At 38.1% G+C, this 27,845-nt stretch overlaps 1 protein-coding gene across 2 annotated transcripts; it reads right to left on the bottom strand.

The window, feature by feature from the left end:
- Window positions 1-129: 129 nt before the first annotated feature.
- On the bottom strand, window positions 130-27,845 carry chka (choline kinase alpha). 2 transcript variants are annotated; one of them, XM_081607969.1, is made up of 13 exons: window positions 27,233-27,371; window positions 25,595-25,703; window positions 25,098-25,158; window positions 21,721-21,774; window positions 12,132-12,245; window positions 9,387-9,520; window positions 8,533-8,637; window positions 8,084-8,142; window positions 7,894-7,981; window positions 5,351-5,459; window positions 5,165-5,271; window positions 4,975-5,056; window positions 130-4,373 (listed from the first exon to the last, which is right to left on the bottom strand). In XM_081607969.1, the coding sequence occupies exons 2-13, from the start codon at window positions 25,609-25,611 to the stop codon at window positions 4,314-4,316; spliced, it is 990 nt and encodes a 329-aa protein (XP_081464095.1). In that variant the 5' UTR covers window positions 25,612-25,703; window positions 27,233-27,371; the 3' UTR covers window positions 130-4,313. The 2 variants fall into 2 exon arrangements, with proteins under 2 accessions (XP_081464095.1, XP_008409967.2); XM_008411745.3 differs by lacking the exon at window positions 25,098-25,158 and having other exon boundaries at window positions 27,233-27,845.

Below are 27,845 nucleotides of genomic sequence, written 5' to 3'. Positions count from 1 at the left end.
GCTCCTTGAAGTTTACTATGCCTAAAAATAGCTTAAGAAAACATGTTTTATGATTTTCCTGACAATTAAGCATCGCCGGGCTTCTCATGTTTCAACGTTCAAAACAAATGAAAACCCCCAAAGTCAAAATTCTCTATCTTTTCAGTTTTATTTGTGCAAAGCATAGATTTACAGTCATTTCAGTGCTGCTGCAGTTTAACAAAAACGTTTCCGATTACAGAGCGAGTTGCTGTGAGTACATATGCATTCAGTTATAGCTGCATAGATGACAAGGGTGAGTAAAGACACAGAATATTTGTGGTCATCATCAAAGAATAGAACACCGTAATGTGCAGCGCAGCGAAAGAGGTATTTGCCACCTTGCAGATTTCTTTTGATTTGTTTTCAGATGAAGAACTGACTTTGACAATGACAGCCTGAATAAAACTTTTTTAAAAAGAAGACATTTTCAAATGTTTTGTGGGAAAACAGCTCCCTAAACTAACATTAACCAATTGGGAGGGGGGGGGCGGGAATTGATAAATACAAAAGGTTTTGAAGTGGTTTAGTCAAAGTCTTGAATCACATTGAAATATTGCAGCATGACTTTTAACAAGCCATTCAGGTGGAAACCTCTGCAATATGGCTGACTTAAAACATTTCTGCAAAAGGTGGGGACAACCAGTTGTTAGGTTTAACATATTTTAGACGTGTCTCTCTTCCAGAACGCCTTACTTAAATGTTTGCATGACCTTCACTCCTTCTATCTAGTGCTTCTGCAGCCTGTTAATCACCCACTTATTTAAGTCAGGTGTGGAAGAAGGGAAACACCTAAAACATGCAGGGCAGTGGTCCCCGAGGACCCAAATCGAGAAACACTGGTGTAAGGGGCAATTCCGTCTTCGCTAGGTTGACTCCAGTACTTTTTCACAAATAACTGAAATCAACTACTTTTTTATTTTTCCATGTGATAAGAATTTTTTTTTTTTTTATGAAAACCAGCAAAAATAGAAGAAATCTGTAAGGGGATGATACTTTTTCACAGCACTGTGCAGCAGCAATGATGACAGGGTAAAACGTTTTTCATTATTTGTCTTTGAATATTTTTTTCTACTTGTTATTTGTTAGAGAATATTACATTAAATATATACAGAGTGGGTGTGTTTGTTCAGCGACCAGAGTCTAGTTACAGTTTGACTGAGAGAACCATTAAAAACCAACCTTTGGGTCTCAAGGTTCATTGTGTGTGTGATCCCACTTTAAAAAAATAAAATAAAACATGAATGGAATGTAGCGTTTTACTCATCAAGATGTTTTTTTTCTTTTAAATAAACAATGACATTACAAGAGGAACAAAGGAATAAAAGGCAATGTCTAAAACAAAATAATATTTCGGGTTAGCTTAAAGGAAATCCCACAAGTGATACAGACAGTAAAGATGTACCAGCAACTTAAAAAAAGAAAAAAGAAAAAGAAAATTAAATATCTGTCCAGTACAACCCCTTGCACATTCTGACGGTGGACATCAAGTATGATCTATCAAAATAAAAATAAATCTACATATGAAACACGTTAAAAAGTAAATATAAATACATAAGCAAAAGTACAACTAACATTTAAATAACTCCAAAGTCACAGTTCAGAAACCCTGCTTTTGTTTTTTCCTTTCTTTTTCTTCTTTTATAACGTTTCAAAAGTGCCACAATCGATGTTCGAATCTAGTTTTTAGCTTCCGGTGTAGTGATCAGTTGTTGTTATGCTTCACAGTGCTCAAAAGGTTTTGACTACAATCACTGCAGCTTTTATATAGCTCGCCTTTTTCATGATGCCCACCAAAGTATTCACATACAATCAGATGAAGGAGACGAATAAGGCAAAAATGTACGCAGCTTAGATTAACCAAGTTTCTCTGACAATGGGACAGAAATTAGAAACCAAGCAAAAAATGACAGACTAAGTAAATGTTTAAATCTTGCATACACCAAGTGACGTATTTATTTTCACAGCGTGCCTGGTGGATTAATGGCATTGAACTTTAGACTAGCATTAGCAACTGTCAGCATGTCCCAAATAAGGAACTGTTCACAAGGTGGGTAAAAGTGTTCAAATGTAAAAAGTAGAGTCTGCTAACTTTCCATAGGGAATATTTTGTGTTAGTATAGAGGTATAACAGAATAAATAAAACAACAGTGCTACAGTGCGTCTCAACGTTCAAGAAAGACTAATTATCTTTGTTATGATTAGCTTTTCCTTATCCTTTATTAAAAAGTCCAATTTAAAAAGTAGTCATCTTTAAGTTGAGGAAAATTTTAGTTTTTATTCATTTGGCCAAATAGGTTTAAAAAAAGCTGCTTTGAATAGGGAAGTGCTGTGAGGGTTTCTCCGATTTTACCAAGCACAATTTGTGAATTTTTGGATACATTTATTCAGTTTATAAAAAACTAAAAAGTAGCTGTTCAGCCCTTTTCCTGATTAATCTGAAGTAGACTGAGTTTAGGAAACAGTCCAGTTTAAATTCTGTACTCAAGCCAGGACAAAAAAAATAAATAAATAACAGAAATTTCCATTTTTGATTTTTTTTTTTAAATACGTCTGCAGATATTGATGACTTAAAAAGCTAAATACTTATGGTTATAAAATTAATTTCACAATATGATATGACAAATCAAAAATAAAAAAAATGTCATTTTAACATGGAGTAATACAGAAATCCCATTCATTATTATTTGAAAAAAAAAAAAAACATCACGTTTTTTATATCCATTAAAAAAAAAACAAAATACGGAAATTAAGAATGGAAACAAACTTCAACATTGTAGGAACCACGTTAAAGGGAAGCCCAGTGTGCCGATTAAACAGAGGGTATGAAAAACAACTAAACACAAGAAACTAAATACTGCATTTAACTACAATACATGTATAATTGGTGTTTGGAGTCTATCGATTTAGTGCAGTGATTATATTTCTCCGGTTTCGACATTCGGATCCATGTTTGCTACTCAACAGCGCAATAGTTGAGAGACCGTTTGCCCTTTTCTGTTTTCATTTCCGTCACCAAATGCAGTACAATTTTCACCACGACTGAAAGCACAGATTATAATACAAGCTTGAATTTTTAACATAACCTAGGTCTCTAAATTGTAGAAATCTGTCAACTACCTCTTTTACACAGTAATTATTTACAACTTTTACTTTAGTGGGTTTGTGCAAAACAGATTAGCTTTGATGCCTCGACTGCCAGTGTCATTACTCTGGATGAAGAGCACAATGAAGAGGCAGCGTGGTACCAGGCACTTGTGTCAACACACGAGTGACCAATCACCAAGAATCCATTATTAGAAAGAAAGAAGCAGCGCTCTATGTAAAGCTGTCTCTACAATTGTCAATGTGGCGTTTAGCAGCAATGTTCATAAAAACATGCTAGGGTATTTGGCTCAGTAAATTGTACAGAGATGTGTATCTATTGGTCACTTAAATAAAGTAAAACACTTTTAAACACTCCATACTTCTGCTTTAAAAAAAATATAAAGCCCAGTTGTGAGTACGATTAGTAAGGATGTCACAAAGACTCAGGCATAAGCAAAACTGACACCTGACGAATTTGCGCATTCGAGTATCATCTGGAGGAAAGTATTCACATCTTTAAAAAGTTCTGGTCTGACAATGACAAACACACCCAAATAAAAGAAAAAAAAAAGGAAATCACAGCAAAAGTGTACAGAAAAATCTCTAAATCAAGTCATAATTTCACCAACCCCTTCAGCCCATCATCAGTTAGACAGGCTACTGGCACATTGAACTCTATATAATATATTATAATACACATAGTTAGCAACTGGCTGCCTCGGTGAGCAAAACTATGCAGAGTAGTCTGCGTTTTGGTTCCTTCCCATAGAGCATCTCCATCAGAGAATGATCTATACATACACATTGATGCAATGTTAACGTTTCCGCTCTAGCAGTACCCCCAAATCTGCCGTTCACCTACTCAAATCCATCATGCTAGCAGTACGGTCCAGCAGAAGCAGAGAGGACATCTGAGCGGCAATGAAGGTTAGTAGAAGTCAGTGCCTTTCCTTTTTCGGTTGGCCTTTGTGTAGCTACATTGTAAACTTTGAACTGCGTTTGATTTGGAGGTGTAAACTCAAGAGCCTAGCCACTGGATTAAGTTTTGGCTTTGGTCGACCAAACACCAACACGAGGCAGCAAAATCCCCTTTAAAGATGGGGAGAGTAGGTAAAGCGTGGATCTTTGAATCTTTTTTTCAGCTTTTTGTGCCCTCTTGCTGACATTTTGGCTCAATGTGTTGTGTAATCATCCAGTCGCCTGCTGCATTAGGCGGCCCAGATCATCTTCTGCTGGAAGTAGGCGTCAAACCTGGCCTGGGCGTACTCCTGCAATTACAATCAAGCGTTCGTGAACACATGGCGATGAGCTTTGCAGTGGTTTGAGTTTTTAACTTTAGTAGTTAAAAACAAATGGATAGTTTGCTTATTTATTTGTTTGACCTGTGGGAATACAACACCAGTCCATCCCGAATGAATCAAACGATTTTAATAATCCTGTGATTACGACAGAAAGAGACCACAACATTTTTTCTGAAGCATTCCAAACTATTGTGCGGTTCAAAATGTTCAAATTTTAGCAACATCAAGTGCAGTGGGATGCAACATTTTAGTTACTTTGATATGGTGTTTAAAAACAAAAAAGGTAGCATAGTTGATAACTCCTTTTTTTAAATTTATTTATTTATTTATTTTTTACATCAATATGTTTGGATTCAAGGGTTTTAAATATCTGTTCGCCACTAGTTCATCACATCCGATCCGGCTATCATGATAACCTGCTCTGATGGACTCTGTCCTCGTCTCAACTCAAGGTGTTGACACAGTGCTTGCTGCCATTTGCACATAACAAACACGCTGACGACAATGAAAAATAACAACATGTAGAGAAGCCAACTTTTATCCCTGTACGTTAACAGAAAAGGCTCACCAGGTATCCAAACTCGATGGTTGAGAGTCTCGCTTGGATGATGGACCACAAGCCCCAAAAGAAGTGAGATGCAAGTGAGAACCTACCCACAGAAACAAACACAGAGCAAGTTTTTGCACTTCTTAGGAAAAAAAAAAAAACACTTTGAAAGTATTACCTTCATGCCAGTCAGGTTAGACACTGAACTCACCTGTTGACCTCCACATACAGCTCCTCTTTCAGCTTCATCTGGTGCTCTTCGCTCAGGTTGTCAAAGCCCTGGTCAGACTCGCGCAGGTAGCTCTCGATGAAGTGAAGCTGCCCACAAAACACATTCACATCTGTTAATCATCCGTCGAGAACGAAATGCACGAGGCGCAAGCGAGCCGACGCGGACCTGCTGGGCCTTTGAAGGGTAGTTCTGGGTATCAACTTTGAAGAAGGGAAACTCTTCGCAGGTGTAGTCATACATCCACTCGCAGAAATGGTTGCCGATGTCAAAGCCTCTGCAATGCAAACAGACAGACGAGTGGTTTAAGGGTTAATGCCTTTAGTTTCATTAATCAGAGTCATGGTAAAGACTGGATCCTCTTTGTTCCGTTTGCTTCCGTCTGAATTTTCAATTCAGTTTGGTTTATTCATAAAGCGCACAGTTCACAATAAATATAGATTTATTTATAGGACATTTTGATTCCATTTGAATTGTTTACAGTTGTTATTGTTGTTGAAGCTGTTAATATCTCACTTTACTTCCTACTTAATAAAACCTCAGTGAACAACACACATAATGCCTTTTTAATAATGTCGACACTATTTTGTGTCTGTATAACATCTACAGCAAGGTCTGCATTAAAATTGAGACCACATGTTTTATTTATTCAATAGGTCCTCTTGTATTTGATTTATTAAAAAAAAGACAACATTTTGCATTAGAATATCAATAATATATTTTTTCCACTTTCTGTTCTTTCTGCAGGAGCCTCTGAAACAGGCCAAGTAGACAAAAGGTTTTAAGTGTGTTGAAAGCACAAGTTCCTTGGTTTGCTTAAAACATGTTTACTCTAGTGCTTCCTTTTGTTTTCTCATTGTGTTTGATGAATCAGTCCCAAGTAGATTAAACTAACTCTGCTCCCATTCTCTAAAGCTTCGATAGCAGTTTATGTTTAGTGCTTTAAGAGTCTTAAATGATCAGAAAATGTTCATTCTGAACAGTTTTAATATCTCCAGATGTCTAGAACATTCTAAAAATAAATAGAGAGGCATTTCTTTCTGACTTGCCACATGCCACAAGTAATTTTCTAATGGTCAAAATGATTTGGGAAGAAACAGACAGTGGCCTCTTGAGCTGCAGCAGATATAATTTCCCACACATTTTATCAGGACTGTATCAGAATTGTTTTCGTCTCAAAATGTCCCTTTGCTCTTTTGGGAGGTGCCAAATGGGGCTGGTCTCCCCTTCTGCTGTCTTTTTGAGCCAATGCCTATCAGCCAAGACCTAAAAAAAAACCAAACACCCCCCAGTAAGGGTCAGAGTGAGCGCAATGGTGGGCCAGCACCATGAGGTCACGTGTCTGGTGTGCAACATTTGCAGGGGATAGGCTGAAGTTTGGTGGGAGGAGGTGGGAGTTCCCTGTGATCTACTCCATTTCCCATAAATGAGCCACTGAGGAATTCACACACACACACAAACACACACACGAGTAGGTTTTCTATCGTCACAAGGATTTTGCGTTGAATTCCATTCATTTTTCATTAACTCCTGTAGCGTGACCCTGAACCTTACCCTAGACCCAACCAGTACCAGTACATGCCAAGCCCTAGACCTATTCTAAACTCAATTCACACATCCTAAAGCTAACCCCTCACCCAAAAACAGTAATTTTTTTAATTTATTTATTTTTTTTTAGAAAAATGGGCCTTTATGGTGACAAATGCACACACACCGTAAAAAAAGTGCTCCTTTAGATTAACAGCAGTGGAAATCCACTGCACCATCATGTCTCAAAGTCACACATATAGGTCTTTCCGTTCTCTCCAATCTGCAGTAATCTGCAGAACTACGATTACGTAACAGCTGCAGTGAATACTTTAACAGGCCGACTTACAAGCGCCAGAGTCAACAAATATTGATGAAACTACACTGCCTGATTTCTCTCTCCTCCTGCTGTCTCTGACTTTGGTTTTGTACCTCTCTAGAGTGGACTGCAAGCAGAGCTCATCTCATTTCCATTGGACTGAAGGTCAAATGGGAGGAGAGTTACTGGAAGGAGGATGGGTAATTGGAGATTTGCAGTTTGTAGGAAAAAAAATGATTTTGTACCTTCGTTTCGCATCATTCTTGTTAAAGGGGCAGCATTATGTATTTTCCAGGCATGGGGACATTTCACAGAACAATCGAGCTTCAGTTGTAATAAGTATGTTGCATAAGTCAAAAAGGATGAATGGATGGCGTAATATTTTAACTTCCACGGCAATCTCCTTAGTAAGCGACTTTTCTATATTTATACTGCTTTTTATTTTTTCTCCAAACAGAAACCAAGTTATTGAATTTATGAATTTCTTTCACATTTTCCTTTGACATCATTTCCCACACTTTAAGGGTGTAACATATCTATTCCTAATGTACCAGAAACATAAGAGAAGCCCAAGTAAGATAAACAATACAGTCACCACTAAAGCACTCCACACCAAAGCAATGGAAGACAGATTAGATGTGGTATTTTATAGGAGTTTTAAAGGCATTTTCACTATTTATAGTGAGATGTACGAATGGCTTCAGTAAAAGAGAGTGAGAAGTAGAATCATTGAAAGCCAGAATGGCCAAGATTCATAATGCCGTTCAGAATTTAACATTATGATCACAGCATGGATTTATTCAGTTCTGTATTGTGTGTGTTTTTTTTTTTTTATTTGTTTGGCATAATGTTGCTCCTTTAGTACCTGTAGTTGTAGCTGCTGTATTCAAAGTCAATCAGCATCAGTTTCTGTTTGTCTGAGCTGTGGCGGCCCTTCAGGAGCAGGATGTTTCCTACAAGCAACCCAAGAAGCAAAATTCAGTTCCTCTGAAAAGGACCAAAACAAACACATACAGAGGAAAGACAAACAGTGTGTGTGTGTTAGTGTGTTTTACCTTCTTGGCAGTCATTGTGGCAGAACACCACAGAGGAGTGTGTGGACTCCAGCAGCAACCTGGTCACACGTTTAAAAAAAGAAGAGACACTTCAATGCTAGGATGGCAAAGTGTTTATCCAGGGAAATTAACATAGATTACCACTGTATGCTTAAGGTTCCCAATCTGTTTATCCAGATGTTATTTAATCATCTGTTACTGAAAGCTTCAGGCCACTTTTCCCTGATCATATGGCTGAAAAAAAACAATTAGCCTCTTCACCTCGGTTTTAGATTTTAGTCATGTTTCCGCATGTTTGTTGAACAAAGAGAACTTGAATTATACTCTCGTGTGCTTCTTATATGTTTTGTTGCCCTTTCGCAACATTACATCAGGACGCATCATCACTTAGCTCCGTTTTAAAGCTGCACATCCACATGTTCTATGAATTTGTGATCTTGGTAGCTTACTTTAGCGTTTCCATCTCCTGCGGCAGGTTGTAGGCGAGCATGCTGTTGAAGCGGCGCAGATGGGACTCTCTGGTGAAGTTCAGCCTCATGACTTGGCTCAGGTACCTGGAGGAAAAAAATGGCAGGAGCAGTTATAAAAAAACTTTATTTTGACTTGAAATACTTAGGCTAGACACTCGTTTTAGATTGTTGAAGTGAGACTGCGCTGATTCTGAAATTGTTGCTGGGATTTTGTGTTTTTGGTGTAATCTTTAAAATGAAGTCACGACGTCAAAAACACAAATGTTTTCAGACATTTTACCTAGCACTTGTCTACAAATTTGCAAGTTTATGTAATCAAATCTATTTTACTTTTTATTTATTAGAATTGTGATACTTAAACATTTGCATTAGTGCTTCCTGTGGGCAAAAATCCTTATTTCTGCAATAGCTTGTTCTGCGTAACAGGCATAATTTTCATTGGATGGGGATTGTTAACAGTTTTTCTCATGGCAGTTTTCCGATATGTATCCGGAAAACTCATATTTCTTTGTTGATGTGGAAGTTTTCACGTGAAAGGTCAAACTGCAGCATGACAGAATAAGAGAGATAAGAGCAAATTATAGGTGCCTACAGGACTCCTCAGAGGAATGAAACAGCCCTCATTTCCTCCAGCAGACATAAAGCTGATGTAACACAGCAGACATTGTGAAAGCACTTCAGAGGGGAAAGCTTCTCGATAAGCTGATATCTAATATATCAATAACTTATCAGCGGTGCCACATGTTATCATGGAAAAACCTTAGGTTACTGAATAACCAAACTCTTCAAAGGCCGATTAATTGAATGGTGACACAGAGGTCTGAGTGACTCACTTCTCCATGGTCCCAAACAGCCACTTTGGCTCCTTGTTGAAGGGCATCCTCATCCCGTGGAACCTGGCCATCTTCTGGGCCACCTCAGCGGAGATGCTGGGGTCACTTAGCTCACAGGTGTCCAGTTTACGGCTCTGTAACATCAGAATATATTTCTATTACAACTAAATTCACCATGAAGACAACAACTATAACAGGATTTCCCCCAGTTTATTGTAAGTTTACATCTCGCACACTGTGGCACTCAATGCGCGCCTTGACACACGCTTGACTCTGTGTCTGCACTTGCAAACAGATAAAGTTTATGCAAATAAGCTGCTAGTCAATCACGAACACGTCTTTTTCATCTAGTATTCCTTGCAAATACTGAAAGTTAAAAACAAATCACAATACAACACCGATACTTTTAAATGTGACCAGGGCTGGCCCTCGGTTCTATAGGGTCTTGAGCAGAACATACTTTAGGGGCCCCTAAATGTTCCTGTTAAAAACATCGGCACCACAAAACAGACTTGGTGGAATCTGAAAGAGCGGGACAAACCTAGGCTTAAAAGCAATCACTGATAATTGATTATTATTTGCTGGGGAGGTATTTGTGAACAAACCAAGCTCAAACACAAAGATTAGCATCATGATTGTTGACATGGTAATACAATAATCAAACTATTAAGAATTTTATTTGCACTTTTACAAAGAAAACTTGCCAACTCCTTTAAGTCTGAAATTTGATAAACAATTTAAACTATTGTATTTATTTAAGCTGAAACCATTCATTAATAATACTCTCATTCTCCATAAATATGTTAAAATTATATGTCTGTGTAAAATGTCAAGTCTTTATGGGGCCCTTGAAGGTCTAAGCAGCTCTGAATGTGACCAGCATTACTTACTGCTTTAAGATCCACTTGCTAATTACTTAATTGGGAGTTAAGTGAAGTGCAGAAATTGATGATATTAATTCAATTTATTTTTTGTTTGCCTCTTTTTTAATAGTATGCTTGGTGTTTAAGAGTTGCCAATAATGTCTTCAAATAGCATAACTAACATGTCATATTTTGACTAGCCTGTCAACTTTTAACATTTTTTTAACAAAAACACGGTGAGCTGCTGATGGACTTGCCTGATGCCAATACCACCAGGCTTAGTAAGTTTTCTGACATCCAAAATATTTTAAGACATCCAAAATATTTCCCAGTAACAAAACATGGGGGAAAATAAATTAAGAGATCCATAAACCAGTGTTTCCCAACCCTGGTCCTCAAGGCACACTGACCTGCATGTTTTAGATGTTCCCCTGCTTCAGCACACGTGAGTTCAATTGATGGCTGATTAACAGGTTTTTGCTGAATGTGTTGAAGCAGGGGAGCATCTAAAACATGCAGGTCAGTGTGCCTTGAGAACCAGGGTTAGGAAAAACTGCCATGAGCTATCAATTCTTTGAGTCGATCGACCACGTTTCCGTCTTTGTGTTCCCGTTTGTAGTTACATGAAGTCAGCTGCTGCAGAGCAACCAGAACTGCTAGAACCAGAACCAGAAACACTGCTTGTGCATTTTGTTTGTTAGAGCAAAGTTTAAGAATGATGTTTTTGGTTTAGCGCAGGATTGTAAATAGATTTCCGGTGAATGTTCGAACAAGAAAACACTCTTCGGCTCTTTCCATTACAGATCAATGTTTCTCACACTGAGTCAGCAACAGTCAGCCTTGTTTTAAGCTATACCTCAAACTCGGTGAAGAGCAAATACTAGTTTTATTTTACTTGCTTATAACGTCTGCTCAATATTGTGCTTTTACTGAGAAACACACAGTTATGCACCAATGTCCTCTGTGGGTTTTATTGAAACTCATCCAAAGAGGTCCTAATATAAAGCCACAAATTAGAAAAACTACAATGACATGCATGTTAAAGAAGCACTTTGTATTGCCTTGTTGCTGAAAATGTGCTATATAAATAGAATTACCTTTACCTGCTGGACATTTCGTTAACTCATTTTTGTGGTCAGTTATGAAAACAAATCTTAGTCCATGCTTCTCCAGTGAGTTACGCATAAGATTACTTTCATATATAATATATTAAAGTTTTCATAGAAGCTAAAAAGTAAAACTGTCCTCTCATTTGACCTAAGCAACTTGTTGCACCCGTGTCTTCTTCATACTGTGTTGAAAACTGGAAATAGGACATCTTTCTTTGAACAATGGCAATTTTTTCTTTTGCCAAAAAGCTACAAATGATGCTCTCCCTGTATCCTCAGTTAGTTGACAGTTCCTCCATATCCGCTCCAATTTTAGACGATGAACTGAATAACTTTACCGCTGACCCGTTTGCTGTGTTCCTCAGCCTTCATGATGCCGTTTTAGTTTTCTAGTGAAGTTTATATATTAGTTTGGTGACTTTCAAGAGCACTTAGATTAATACAAGCATGTAAACGTATATAAAAAAAACTAAAATAGTGTTTCATTTTCCACTTTGCAAATATCCCCTATTTTGTATTAGTCGCTTGTTATGGTTTCTTGGTGACAGACGAGCTGCTGATGGACACACGTATGTCATAATTTTAAAGCCAGCCTTACAGCTCAGCAATTTCTCATTATTTGGTTTTACATTGACAAAAGGAGAGTATTCAGCTGGAATATAGCTGAGAGATTAATACCCCAAAATCTGGCTAATGCATAGAAGTTATTTTTTAAGTTATTTTTTTAGACAATCACAGGGACTGTACTTGCAAACAAAAGCATGTCGACTTACGGGGACATACTGCTCCAGGCGACCCTGAGGGAAAATGCCGTAGAGTTTCGGACCCAGCTCCCTCTCAGCCAGGATGGCGAACATCACGCTCTCCAGAACCATGGCCTCTGCTCCCTGCAACAGACAACGTAAAACTCTTCACGTCTGGGAAAGGCTCACACCATCGATTATGTTTTTTTTTTTAGTTCTATAACATGAGAGCAGCTCATTGCAATGTCACCAGGTCACCATGAAACCCGTTCAAGTACAAGCATAGAACCAGTCAATGGCAAAGTGGTGAATTTTTCACAGTGTGCCATAATTTTCTTCAGCTGTATAAAAACACAAGTAATTCTTTTGGACATAAACAGGAACAAACAAGAGTCAGCACACAGCTCCAGTTATTAAAGTTAGAAACTCGTGATCAGGCTTAACGTCTGGATGGACCCAGACCTGAACCATCTGAGACATATAAAGATAATTACAACATCAGCCTTCTATCAAATACGTTTCTAGGATAAAGGAACGAATGTCCCAGTAATATCATGACAAACTCATTCTTATATTCATCTTTAGTTGCATTTGATTTATGCAACAGTGTCTTCAAATATCTATTAAGAAGTCAGACATCTGCAGCTGATCCAGAATGCTGCTGCTGCTCGTGTTCTCACTAAAACTAAGAAAATAAAGCACATCACCCCAGTTCTAGACTTAAAAAATATAATCCTTTTGTTAGTTTATAAATCACCAAATGGTTTTGCACCAAACGCAAAAAAGATCAATTTCTGTTGCATCAACATTTCAGACCATGTAGGTGCTCTGGTTCTAGTTTACTTTGCATCCCCTAAACCTAGAACCACACATGGAAAAGAAACATTCATTTGATAATCTTCTAATCTGAAACAAATTGCCATAAAACTACAAAAATGCTGAAACCTTCAGAAGCCTACAGTTCCTCCAAATCAAGGGGAAAAAAAAAACTTTTTTTAGTGTTGTCTTTCACTAATAACTAAAACATCAATAATTTTAGTTTGTTTTCCAAATTTTCATTACATTGCAATGTAATGTTTTTGTGTTTGTTGTTTCATGTTTTCATCATGTGAAACACTTCGACCTTCCCAATTTCTGAAATTTGCTGTACAAATACATTTGCCCTGCCTGCATCAAGTAAAACTGAGAGAAACAAATTGTGAATAGTTTAAAATTTTTAAGTACCACAAAAGTTGTTTTAAAGGACCAGAATTTGATGAGTGACATGTGAAACGCCAAAGCATTCCCAGGGTGCCTGAAAAAGGTTTTAAAGCAAGTTTTGGAGTGGGTAACATGGATGGGCGACTCTAAAGAAGAAAAAAAATGTGTTTGGGTTTGCCTGCCAGGGCGCAGAGGGAAAGACAAGAGGTAGATTAAACTCTCTCAGGACTTGGCAGTCTCGGAGGAGTAGTCGCTGTTGAAGCTGCCCAAGCAGGAAGGACTGCTTAGTCTTTCTCAATCTGTCTTGCAGATACACAAAAGTCTTGTGCTGAGACTTCCGATCAAGAGTCCAGCAGAAGCTCAAGTTTAATAAAAAACAATGTCTCACAATTTCACGTGAGTCATGATACTTAGTGGTACAGTGCCTTGACAAAGTATTCCATCCACTTTTACATTTGTCACACTGCTACTTGTTTAACTCTTGACCTATTCTAGGCAGATTACTAAAACAAAAGAATTAAAATTTGGCGGAAATAAAAGTTGAACAAGTTTATGACTAAGCTTGGAAGAGATTTGTCCTGTTTGTACATACTGTACTGTGCAAAGTAGATGCTTTTTTTTCCACCCCAGGGTCCGACTCTGTTTTAAGAAAGGCATTGGGTATTGGAGTGAACACAACATGTTTGCCCCTATAATTCAGAACTACAAATAACTTGTATATAAAAAATGGCTAGTAAACTGAATGAAGACATACAGCAAAGATCTGAGGGTCAGGAATCGAACCCCACATAGCCGTGTCTCCATGTCCCGAACATTTTAGAACACAGCCATTTTTATTTGCCTCCTCTGATATTTAGTGGCCTGTCATAAACACACAAGTTGATCCCATTTATTTGGCTGAATCTGTAGAACATAACAAAGACAATCCTATTTAACAGTATGGACGGGACTTCAGCATGTTAATTTACATAGATTTCAATCCATTAAGCATTTTAATGAATTAATCACTTTTTTTTCCTTGTAAAAGTCCATAGCCAGCCCGGAACCTTGTCTTGCGTTTCTGGTACGGCCTTAACTCTGACACACAAGCGATGTCCACAACAATAAAAATGAATAACAAAGTCACTTCTCTTGGTCCACTTTGGGATAAATTTTGCTTCAAAAAACAAGCTGACAGGACAATGAGAAACAAACAATGAAAAAAAATTTTTTTCTGAAGATCAAACAACAAAAAAAGGGCAGGAAATATGTGTGTTTGTGTATGGGAATGGTGGTGGGGGAGGTGAAATATCTAATTATTCCCACATCTTTATTAACATGATCTATGAAAGGCTGCCATGTGACACAGGAGGTGTCAACTTTGCCCTGCATCTTAAGAATATTATATTTCCTAATTGGACATGTTTCATTATATCATGTAGAAGGTCAAAATAAAATGGTGGGTTCTTTTGTTTCCAATTTCTTAATTTCACCGTGGATCCTTTAGAATTACAAAATTCCCCTAATTTTCCCAGAGACGCCCAGTCAAGGATGAGAACATCCTTTTTACGAAATTGCGGACTAGTAGAAACTTGAAAAAAATCTCACAGTTGGTCAGAAGGAACAAAGGTCCTTTGGATAAATTGATCTTGAACACAGTGAATCCCTTAAAGTTTCCATTGATTATATGAGACTCCTAAAAGTGAGAGAATTTTTGATTATAGGCCCACAATGAGGCCTGGGCGTGTTTACATAATAATCTTACTGGTAATATAAAATTAGAGCCAAATCCAAACCTTGCCAGGGCCGAGAAGAGATAATACCACTCGACTCTGTCAAAGACCTTCTCCATATCTCTGTATGCAACTCTGTTCCTTGTCAATCAGTATCTTGACTTTAGTTAATGTTTAATAACCTCCCTCCTTATATCAAATATCTATCTATCTTTTATAAACCTGTTGGATTTTTGTAGAAATTTTTTTTGGACTATTTTAGTATTAGCTTTCTAAATTTACAGATGCAAAGTTTCACAGATGCAAAGTAATTAAACTGTTAGATATTGTTATTTATTCTTTTTTTCTGTTTTTACTGGAGCTTCGAGTGGTAGGAAAAAGAAATGCGACATATTGATGTAACACTAGTATGGAAGACAATGAAACACCAATAGTCATGCGTTTAGCTGTAAAACTTGTGATCTTTGGCACATTAAATAGGGGAATGTGTTTCACACAGATTGTTCAGCAGGAAACCAGCTCAAGGAAAACAAAGCTGAGATGTTTGGATCCAAACTGTGATGGACCTCGGAATAACAACACTGCTCTGAAGCGCCAACACAGAAACTCGGCACTAAATGTGCTGCTCAAAGAGGTTACTTGGATTTTGGTTTCTTATATGTTAAGACTTCTAGCCAAAAAAGGCAAATGTTCCAAAAAAATTTTTTATATATATTATTTTTTATGACAAAGAAAGACTTTAGCTTAGAGATTTTCTTTAAACAGTTGTATGTTGAGAGAGAGCATGGCATATACTTTGGTTATTATAAGAACAGTTTAGATACATGTAGATCACAGTAAATGCATCCAAAATGACTCAACGTTAATGCAGAACAGATGATTCTGCAGCTCACCCCATTTCCTTTGCTCAAATAATATTCCCTGTGATTACATAAGGCCTTATCTGCAGAATGCTGATCCCATGCGCTTTCAAATCTCCAACGTGAATTATCCACATTACCATAATCATCTTGACACAAATACTGCCAGATGACAAACCAGCTGATAGGGAGTCTACATCCAAAGCACATGTAAAGACTTCAGTAAATAAGCTCTCTCTACAGGATCTAAATCCAATATCTTCTGCTATTTTTACCAATGTTTTATACCAATGTCTAGCTAAGAGTGAAAGATTTCTGTAGGAGGAGCACCTCAATTTAATTTACATATGTATGGCATATTACATATGTATGGCATATTACATATGTATGGCATATTACATATGTATGGCATATTACATATGTATGGCAATTTACATATGTATTACATATCTATGTCAGGCAAAAAGTAATTTAATGTCTTAATAAGCTAAGCTAATATTTAATATGTGTGTGATATTTTCTAAAGTCTTGAAAGCAACCATTTTCAAAAATTACATCCTCCTGTGTGAATTATTTTTGTTTATTGGGACAAGCTGAGAAAACGTCTCTCCTTTTCTTCTGAAACTTTATCTTACTACCACATCTGCATCTCCATGTCTTCATTTTTCCAGTCCTGCTCTTAGACATTACAAAAATCACTTTCTGTGCCTTGCGAAAGTATATTTAACTCTAGTTTTGCACATTTTGTCACATTGTAACCACACTCTTTGTTGTATTTCATGGAATGGGCTAATGATAAGCAATGAATCATTGTGAAGTGGAAGGACAACAATTCACTTAAAATTATGAGTGATTTTGTTATATTTAAATCAATATTTGTTAATGTGCTTATTTCATTGTGGTCTCTAACGTTTCTTTGTTAAATATATGTATTTTTTTTCACAACACAACTGTTTTTTTTTTAACACTCCCTGTTCATAACTGAATTATTTAAAAACAAGTCTATTTAAAAGCAATTTCAGCAAATTACATCAAAAATTTAAGTTTAAATTAACAGCTATGTAATAGATAACATTTTGAGCAGACATTTATGCTGCAGACCTTTAACTTTGTGGATAAGCCATTTGTTTTGAACTTTAGGAAGCAGCGAAGCCAGACTGACTGAACCATGTTGACATATTGACTGTCTGATGCCACTGCTGTCCTCCATCAACCTCTGTTTCGTTTCCCTTGACCCATTTTCATTGTCAGCGTTGTTGGACTGTTGTATTCATCTCACTTTCTCTTCATACGTTGAACCGTCAGCCAAGAATAAATTTGAGGCCACCGAGGCTTCTTGTGACTCAGAGGCAAGTGGATTTCGCAATTTCTAGCAAAGACCTTCCACCCGTGGCTTCCTGAAGCTAGACCGGAAACGCACACTTCCTGTAGTAAAGCTGGCATCCTCTGCTCGAGTCCCATTCATGTCATTATCCCCCCAAACATACTGGGTTTTCTCCTACTCTGTGTTTTGATTGCAAATTGTTACTCTGGACACGCTCCAGTGCTGCTTCTCTGCTCTGAGGTATTTCGCGGCTGATCTCGGAAAGATGTCGCAGGTGCATCGAGGGCTGCCAATAGCTGCTGCTCTGACCTCAATGCTTATCTCCCCCTACTGTGTGTGTAAATAAGCCAGTCATGGGGGTGGTACTAATGACCAGTCAAATATATCTGAACAGAGCGGGAATACCGTGACACATTTTTTCCATTAATCTGTCAGAAGCAACCGCAACACTAACAAGAACTAAAACGAACACTTAACACATCTCATGATGTTACATAATGTCTATTTATTTACCCACAAGAGCATTCTTTTCAAATTAAAATGCGATACTTAAACAACAGGTATTCTAAGAGCATACAATGAATCCCTGGCAGGGATAATAGTCATTCGCAAATAGATAAGATACTTAATACCCCCTCTAAAAACGTATAATTGCTTATTTTACCATTTCAAACATCAGCTATATCTTCATATGCATTAATACACACAGTAAAAACCATCTTAGCCCTAACGCCATAGTCTCCTTTATCTCAAACAGAGTTGCTCTTTAGGGCTACAGCCAATCAGCACCAAGGAAAATAAATGTTGCTTCTTGATTGACTGCTTTGAAAATGCCATCCATAGCATGTGGAGCATGTGGTATTTCAGTTTCCCAAGCTGCATTTTACTTCAGATATTTTAGACACAAAGGATTCTGCAAAGTGGTGAAATATTCACAAATAATTTTGGGGGTTAAAATCCATCAATGGGTTAAAGTACTCAAGTACTGAACAAGGCTGCATATTGTTTCATTCAACCTATACGAACGATATCCAATGACAGTAGGGATGCAAGTTATTGGTTGAATTAGTCTAAAACTACCACTTAATTGGTAAGTGGCCAGCTACTTAAAAACCGGAGTTTTCTCCAGTGTCAAAAAGGGCAACCATGTTTCCATAACGTAAAGCTTTTTTGTAAACTCAGCATATTACAAAAAAGCCCATCATGGGTATTTTAAAATGTTTTGTGTCAACTGTAAATAATACTGATTGAATAAACAGAAAATTGTGGTTTCGCACATTATTAAATAAAACAGGAATTTAGTTTATATTTAGAATAAACTGTAAAACCATGATGTGCAACACGGGATGAGGTAAACAGGGAAAGGGTTCAATAACCTTGTGATGCCTATTAATAAAACCAATATTTAAGCGGTTAAGAGTCTCCTTTGTTTACTATCATTAGCACAATCTCTCTGTGTCTCCGTCCCTTGGGTTTTAAGAATGTATGTTAGAGGCTAATGTACCGCAGTGACGTCTTCCCTGTCGCTCTAATCCAGATCGGATCTACCTTGACCAGACAGCATTGTTAGGAAAGCTGGACCCAGCCACCAACTCAGGGTCAGCTCTGCATTAACCCGGATTAAAGTCGAAGGAAGCAGCCGAGGTGAAGCAGTAATCGTTAAGGAAAGATGGCAGTGTGGTAATGATAGTTAACTGACTGATGACCTCAACACGACCACATGACCAAGAGTCATTGTTTAGCTTTCCGGGATGTAGCTCGAAGGTCACAATCACATGATGTGTTGCAAGATCGAGCATTTTCCAGGTCAGTGGGTTTGAGGTCCGCATAAAGGAAAAGTCCTGTTGTACATGTTGCTTTACTAGGAATTTAGTGTGACTCATCGAGGTTCATTAGCTGGACTGGAGTCATCCTGATAGTGGAGTTTGTGTAAGGTATAAACAATCATTGTACACTAACCCTGATGTAAACTGTGCATCCCGTCTACTTTTTAGAGAATAGTATTAAGCTCAGTATGAGTTTGGGTAAATAATCATAAACCCTTTACTAATTTAGATCTTCAAAGTTTTAAAAACACAATGTGTGTCTGCTGAGATGCTGAATTGGGTCAGATATACTCGAACTGGGTTGCATTGCAGACTTTGAAGGAAACAATAGCTAAGAACATACAGAGACATGGAAAAGCAAAACATATTAAAGCTCATGCAAATCCTGCACAATTGTCTATTTTAAAGAAAATGACTTGAAGTAATGCAAAAAAGGTCTTGGATAAACCTTATTTTGATAAACCTTATTTCTTTGTATAGAAAATTGTATTTTTGGTTGATATCCCTTTTCTCTTAGGTCCTTTTTCCCCACTTCCCTCATTTTTTTGCATATACAGCACAATATTCTGTCAGTCAATAAGAATTTAACAGAGCTCAAAATAACTACAATTCCCACATTGTCTATTCTTATGGTAAAAAAAAAAACCTAAACTGTGAACAAATCCTCCATGTTTATACAACAACGATGCAAAGAAAAGACAGAAATAATACAAAAAAAAGAGATGAGGAAAAACTTTTTTCAACGTTTAAAAAAATTGCATCAAAAAAGGCATCAGTGAGGCAGGAGATTTCTGGTAAAGAAACATCTAAAGAAAGCTGTAGATAAATGTTTGTGAAAGGTATTTCAGAATTAGAAATGTAAAAAGAGGAAAACTGCACAGAAAATTCATAAAAAGCAACAAAAACAATCAAACTTCAGAAAGGCTGCAGAACTACTGACCAAGATCACTTAACATTTTTTTAAAAAAAATCTCAAAAATGGGTTAAAAAAAACATGATACATTGTTCAGTAAGGACATATGCATGAAACAGTTTTGCCTATTTTTTAAAACTTAGTAGTCAGAGCATTACGTTCTACAAGTCATAAAAAGAGTTTCCTGTTTTGCTGTATGTGTACTCTTCGTTTGAAGACACAGAACTTTGCCGCCGTGTTGTCCGACAGCGTGAACCTTTCGGACAACCAAGCCAACATGACTGCCACAGCTACGTTGGCTTTGTGCTTTGAAATGAAGCACAACTCCATTGTTTAGGATTTAACTGGTTGAAACAGAGTGGGGGAAAAACAATGGGATGGATCAAAAACATTTCTCAACTTTGTTTTTAAGAGTCATGCCGTGCCAGGACGCCAGAGGAGCAGGCAGGAGGTAAATCTATTGTGAACTTACAGTGCTTTGCAAAGGTCTTCCCACCCATTGATGCAACTGACCGTCACGAGGTGCATGATTGTGAAGTGGAAGGAAAAGCTGTGTGGAACTGTCTTTTTCCCCCATCTATAGTGCCACACCTAGATTTATTTACCCAAGGAACACAGAAATGATAAGCAAAACCCAAAACCAAAAAAAAATCCCCGACACAAAACACTTTCTCGAGTGTTTTGCTGCCTTATTTATTTTCAGTATCTAGTTTTAGCAACTTCCCATTAACTCTGAGCAGTAGTTCTTGTTCCTGAAGAGGAAGATCATTCCCAAGGCATGATACTAAGCATGATTCACATTGCATCTTCACATGTTTTTTTTTTTTTGGGGGGGGTTTGTTACATTTTGGTCTTTTCTTAGCAGAGCACTTCATTCAACTTTTTATGTTTCTTATCTTATGAATGCTGACCTAGTTCCAAGTCGAGTTTGTTCACGGTATAGTTCCTAGTTTCAGGTGATAGTTTGAAAAAAGCTCTGTAAAATGGAAAAATCTTGAGTTGTTGTTTTATAATCTAATCCTTCTTTAAGCTTTTCCAGAACGTCTCAGAGTTGTCCGCTGTGTTCCTTTGTCTCCATCATGCTTTTTGCTCTCTAATTTTCACAAAAAAAAAATGTGTAAAGCCTTAAAAAAACACACACACACAATGGATTTATTCTGGGATTAAATTATATGCAAGTTGACTCTACAAAGAGACTTCAGAAAGAAGTTGGTGGCACCGGATTTTATTTCTTGGTAGCCGAATAAAGGATTTGAATACAAATGTGCAGAACACTTTTCAGATTTTTCTGTGCAAAACTTATTAAAAAGCCATTTTTCTTTCACTTCACAATTATGAGTTATAGTCTCTCACAGAGGTCTGAAACTCCAGTGCTCGAGCGCCAGTTTCCTGCAACTTCCTGATGTGTCCTTGCTTCAACACACCTGAATCAAATGATTAGTTAATGACCAGGCCTTGGCCTTTGACTGGAGTTTCAGACATCTGGTTTGTTACATAAAGGCCCAATAAAATACATTGGAGTTTGTGGTTGTAATGTAATTTAGAAAAAAAAAAAAAAGGGCATCAACACATTAGTGTAAGTTCAAGATATCCACTGATTTCTCTGTGAATCCCCATAAATAATTTAAAAAAAAGTTAATTCAAAGAGATCAAAACAGTTTATAGATGCGTTCACACACACCAAGGAGAGGCTGGAACATCCTAGTGTGGGTTTGCTCTGTTGTGGACCATCTTTTGAGGACAGAGAAACAAAATGTACGGCAGCACCATCATCAGTTACTTACTTGGAAGTGATTCTCTTTGTTTGACTGTCGGGAGTCCCCTTTATTACAGGACATCTATCAACAAGAGAAAAAGGAAAGAACTATCCATGAATAAAGGCGAAGCCAACCATGCAGCATCATCAGCTAAAACCCCTGACCACCCCTACAGTACAGTATGAGTTCAAACACACACCAAGTCTTTAAGACATTAAAACAGCTCATCTTCCTTCTCGCTATCCTTGTACACGTCTGGGTTGACGTGACACTGACACGTCAGCCCAGAGAGAGAAACGAGTGCCAAATGTTTTCTGTCAACAATTTAACTTTCTTCTAGTCCAGCGTTGCATGTCTTCACTGCTGAGAAACCCAGTCTCCAGTGCAGTCAAAGCTGGTTTAATCATTAGTAGCCGAGCACTTAAACATGGACGTCTGTCTTCTTTAATCATATTAGCTCTTTGATTAGATGCCGCTAATTCCTGCTGTGAGACAGCGGAGAAGGCTGCGGTTACCTTGGTGAAGGACGCAGTGATTCAGCTCGTTCAGACATGCCGAGCAATAAACACTGTTTACACACCCATTAGTAATTACGCAGACGCAAGTTAATAACTTAATGCAGCTCTCATTAAGTCAGCGGTTAATGTGAGCTGGGGTATAAATTGCCTTGAAAGGCAGTCGACATCTTTGTCTTGGGCAGCTTTTTTCTTTTATTGCAAACAGCGTTTGTTTTTTTTTGGGGGGGGGGAGGTTTCTACAAATCTGAAAACGCCAGCAGGTCACTAGTCAATGTTGTCCTGACGTCTCAAAGTCCTTCAGCCTTTATCGTTCAACCTCTGAAATCATTGCGACCAACGGGAGTTTATCTCTGCAGGAGTTTTCTCACCGGCATCCGTGCTACAAGACGAGTCTGGCATTATGAATCCATGGACTCAGCATGTAACGGTGTTGGGCAAGATTACAGACGTGGGAAAAAGTTTCCATTACTGTCAATACAATCACCGGGTAAACTAAGTGCCCCCTTTTTGCTTCCATAGGAGCAAAGAGGTGATGCTGACCAACTGGACTGAATGACAAACGAGAGTGACCACTCCATGAAAACAGGAGTTTCATCGGTTTGAAATCCATCAGCTGACAGTTGCTTGCAGTTTCAATGTATGCATTATTACAGCTGCAATGAACTGCAATATTTGACTTTGCTATGATATTTCAGGTAACATTATATTAAAACTCTGTTTACTAATAACTAATGTAGCTTAATGAATGAACTTTCACTCTCAAACTTGATCTAGATCTTAGTGACTGAGATGTTGCAGCTTATAAAGAGTGATGATGATTTTATAAAGCATCGTTGGAATACTAGATATTGCAATTTTTCTTTTTTTAACAATATTGGGCAGCCCTATTGAAAACCATTTAAGATGGTGGCCAGTCTTCCTGTAAGTGAATATACCAGGAAATGCCACCCTCCGCACCTCAAGGCCACGCTGTGCAAAGCTCAGAAAAATTGCAAAAGATTTTTGCAGACTTTCCAGGCCTCAGTTAGCAAGTTAAATGTTAAAGTTAATAAAACAAGTACTGCTTGTTTGGATAAGCTTTAGCCCTCAAGTTAGCAAAGTTTGCCTTGGGATCAATGTCTTTGCGACAGATGAGACGTGTTAGAGATACTTCACAGCACCATCTTTGGTGAAAAGGAAATTAAATCTAACTGTCCTAAAACAACTCATGCTAACTCTCAAGCACGGAGGAGGAGAGATGATTATTTGGGCTTGCGCTGGAGTCACAGGAGGGGTAGGTGTCCTAACAATGAGCTCCTCTATTAGTCAAATTATTGTAGAGGGAAGTCTGAGATAATCTGTCAGAGAGCAAAAGCTTTAACCAGGGAAGAAGACTGGTTCAATTGATTGCAGTGAAAAATTGCCACCCCTGGATTTTATGTTGACCTTTCATTTATCACTTGACTGTATTCATACTCAGTGAATACAGACCACTTTTTTTAGTAACGAGTAATCTAACGCGTTGCTATTTCAAATCCAGTAGTCAGACTACAGTTATTTATCGAAATCACTTTGCGTGACTATTTTCTTTTGTAATTTAATTTTATTTCCTCTACGCGTCTTGAGGAGTGATTGCTGTCTCTATGTGACAGTATCAGCAGCGACAGAAACATAGACAATGGAGGGGGAGAAGGAGATGGGCATTTTGTTGCTGATAAAACAGGAACTATTTTGAGTTTCGCTCTCCAAGTCCGATTATTATAAGCCGCTTTGGGCTTGTTTTTTTTTCTGAAGTTTCTAAAGTCGCTTTTTTGTTGCGCTTTTTTGGGCTTGGAAAGAGGCAGACATAAACCCCAGAATGTGTCTGACAGCCAGTTAGTTTTAGTCAGACTCTCCCTGTCCATCGTTTCCTGGATGATCCGTCCTGCTGTGTCTTTGTTCATGTCAAATTAATATATTACCTCTGAATTACGTCAAGTTTCGCATTGCGCTCCAGAAAACTGCAAACGTCAAGACTAATACGAACGGCGCAATGAATGTGTCTGTAAACTTGCGCAACTAAACGCCATTATAATTATTAAAATTAAGATAAGTGTCACAAATGTGTGCAGCAGGACATCTGAGTTGAGGAGCGGCAGGAGGAGCGCTGTGAGCTGCGCTCTGACAGCAAACGCAGGGCCATATACGCAGAACCTGGAGGCTTGGGCAGGGGGTCTAAAATCCTATTTATAGTTTTCCAGAAAATACTGGAACACACAAAAATTACTAAAGTTTTTTTTGTACTGTTTTGACCATTAAACAATCTCCCCTTCAGTTCAACCTTATAAGTGGAGACACATTGTTGATGTTACCATTATAAAATAACTTGCAATTAAGTTTTGGCAGAGATCAATGTCATTTTCACTGGTGGCGGAGCGTTGCTGTTAGCAACTGCTGAAAGTAGCTAAAAAAAGTTACTTTTAATGTAATTTTGTTACTTTCCAACTCAAGTAAACGGTAATCTAACTAAGTTACTTTTTCAAGGAGTAATCAGTAATCCGATTAAAGTTACTTTTTCTAAGTAACTAAGCCATCACTGTTCATACTTCATAGCTTTATTTTTCCAGTGACTGTAAATCGCACAAGGTGTTACGCATTTGGAAGCTCGATCGTTCTCTCTTTAGCTGAGGGATCTGCTGACGTGCAGGAACTGCCAAGACCTCCACTCTGTCCCCTACTTAAAAAAATTAAGCTGACATCTTCAAAAGTAGAAATCACAAGGCAGGGATTTAGAGCAGAGGGGGGGGGGGGATATACAGCTTGCAGCTTTTCGTTTTCCCTCCACTCTGTGTCTTCCTGGCGCTGTGCTACATGAGTGTGTGTTACATCTTTATATTAGGCTGAGATTTCAGAGATCTCATACTGTACCGTGTTTTTTGGTGGGTTCACCTGGGAACAAGAGTGCCCAAGGCACGCTCCTTTGGGAAGCCTACGGCAAAGAACACATGCATGTACAGCCATGGGGGTACATCACTATGTACAACAATGGCTAACACGTGCACGCGCACGCACACACGCACACACACGTGAAGGCATAACTACTACACATGCATGCATACTCTAACATAGGCATATGAGCTACAGGCGCACACACAACAGCAACCTTTGATGGTGGCACTGACACATCACACTGACCCCTGTTACATGAGTCATCTCTGAGATAACGGCAAACAGTTTGACGGTTTTACTTCAAAGAGGATTTAGGTATGTATTCTACATTTCGGTTCTTAATTGTGTGTAGAAAAAAAAACAACAACAACAAAAACTAAACACACTGATAGGGAACTACTTTCTTAGTTTTACATCCTGGTGAAGAGTCTGACCTACTTTTTGGCTTATGGTTGATAGACTGAAACAACTCCCACCTGCAGGATGGCCCCATAGAGGCGCAGCAGGACGCTCCTCGGCTCGTCCCCGACCGAACCTAGGGAGTCGGGGAGGCTGCACAGAAAGAGCTTGTTGCTCAGACCACCTCTGGAAAGAAAAAAACAAAAAAAAAAAAAGAAACAGACATGCAATGAGTGTGATAGTGCTTCATAGTGATCAATGTTCATGTTTTCTTCAGGTTCTGATGAAGCTCCTGCTTATGTTTAATGTGACCAGTACAAGCAGTATTAGCTCCTGAACTGCAGCAGATCTATTTATAATATCCAGAACAGAAACCCACACATTTCCTGTGTGAGATAGAAGGAGAGCAGAAACTTGTTTCATCAGGATGTAGTGAAGACAGAAGTCTAGAGGAGACAGAAGTCTGCGCTGGCTCTACTTCAACTTAGGTATAAATTTGCAACTCTAGCTCATCGAGTCAAGACCTGTCTGAAGCTGTAGACAAAACAGAGAGGAACATCTTTATCGATTCCGCCAAAAATTGATAAAGAAACTTCTTAAAGGAGCATAAATATTGAATTTGGACCCTAACTAAAGACAAATAACTAAATTACTCCCGTTTCTCTCTAAATGTCTTTTTTGGAGTAAATATCTGTCTCTACGTCTGCAAACGTGGCCTAATATGGCTTCAAATTAAAGATTTAAACAACATTTCTAAAAAAAAAAAAAAAAAAGGAAAAAAAACAGTATTAGGTTGCTGTGAGTCAAATTCTTGGGAATATATAGTAAAGAAGACTACTGATCAAGAACCAAGTTTCTTAAATATAATATGTAGCGGCCATCTTCTGGTAAAAATAAAGATGGTCAGTTTTATTGAATTAGGCATCCTTAAGTGAACATCTGAACCAGTTTAACAGAAAACTGCCAGAAATGTTCATCTTAAAGCCTCTAAATCAGGTATTGCTTTTAGATTTAAGTCAAACATTTAAGCTTAACTTTTTGCAGAATTTCTAGATGCCCGTTTCCATCCAAACTTTGCCATTCAACCCTTCTTAGAATAAATGGGAAAACTCATCTCTCAATAGCAACATCTAAAAGCACATTTGAGGTTAAATAAGGATTACTGAATGACTAGTTTTACTGAATTAAACACCTGAAATGTACAATTTACAGCAGCATGGCCTTTCAAAAAAAAATTACCTAAACGTCACATCCGGTACTTTCAAATGGGGCATTATTTTTCCATTTAGCTTGACATTAAACAGTGTTGAGTTGTAGGACCGACATTTCGGCAACATGCCGGTCTGTTCTCCAACAAAACCTGCTCAACACTATGAGAATAAAAAATTAAATAAACCTTCCACTCCAACAAACATTCAGCCAGCAAATATAGGACGTTGCTGTTCTTAACCTATATTAGAACATACAACATACAAAAATAACACAGTATTTAAAGAAAATCTGGAAGGACACATTACAATGATTCATCTTACTAAATTAACCAGATGCATTCAGTCATTTTCAATAAATCGAGAAGCTTAGCATCACCACATCACATGGCTGTTCTGACTCATTACTATTGGCTTGAGTCTGACTTCATCTTTTCACACAATGGATCAACAGAAACGCTGGCCGCTATCACGCCTATTACACATGCAGAGTGGACGCATTGTCACCTTATGATGGTGATCTCGAAGTCCTCCTCGGCCAGTCCTTTCCAGGCTCCGTGCAGAAACTCCCTGCACCACAAATAAGCCTTGCGACGGGTCTCCAGGTCCGGCTGTTCGGGGCGGACAAGCTCCCTGGAGTCCTCCTGGGTGTCGGGCTGGACATGCAGAGCGTTCGCAGTCACCAGGAGGCCCAGCGACATAGAAGGGGAAGACGAAACCCCGTTGATAAATTTGGTTTTCATGTTTGTTTATTTATATATTTTTTTCTATCAAGAAGCAAGAAAGACAAAACAAAAAAACAAACAAAAAAAACCGCAGTCTCCACGTTTTGGATTGTGTCGCAGGTGGATTTAATTCGGCTATTTCACGAAATGTTCATGAAAAGCAACGCTCTATTTTTATTATTCGATGTTGCTGTTTGTTGCAGTGTCGATTTTAAAATTTTAAAGAACGCAAATGTCAGAGATAAACGACGAAGCTGAGCCTTAAACCGCAGGGACTGAAACGAGGATGAGAGATGCGCAGACTATCAGAGAAAGGGGCGGGACGCGGAGGGAGGAAAAGGACCCGCCCATTCCGCTCTCTGATTGGTTTGATCAGAACCACAACAAATCTGGCG

The sequence above is a fragment of the Poecilia reticulata genome, chromosome 6, assembly GCF_904066995.2.
Source record: "Poecilia reticulata chromosome 6, P_reticulata-male-v2, whole genome shotgun sequence".
Classification (NCBI taxonomy): domain Eukaryota; kingdom Metazoa; phylum Chordata; class Actinopteri; order Cyprinodontiformes; family Poeciliidae; genus Poecilia; species Poecilia reticulata.
This window is presented reverse-complemented; position numbering and strand designations above follow the sequence as displayed.

Bases quoted from the DNA above. Each gene is read 5' to 3' on its own strand.
- chka (XM_008411745.3), bottom strand. From the start codon at position 27,468: ATGAAAACCAAATTTATCAACGGGGTTTCGTCTTCCCCTTCTATGTCG. The intron at 25,704-27,232 runs GTGACAATGCGT...TTTTCTTTCCAG, and splicing joins TTCGAGATCACCATCATAAG to AGGTGGTCTGAGCAACAAGC. The intron at 5,460-7,893 runs GTACTAAAGGAG...TTTGCATTGCAG, and splicing joins TACAGCAGCTACAACTACAG to AGGCTTTGACATCGGCAACC.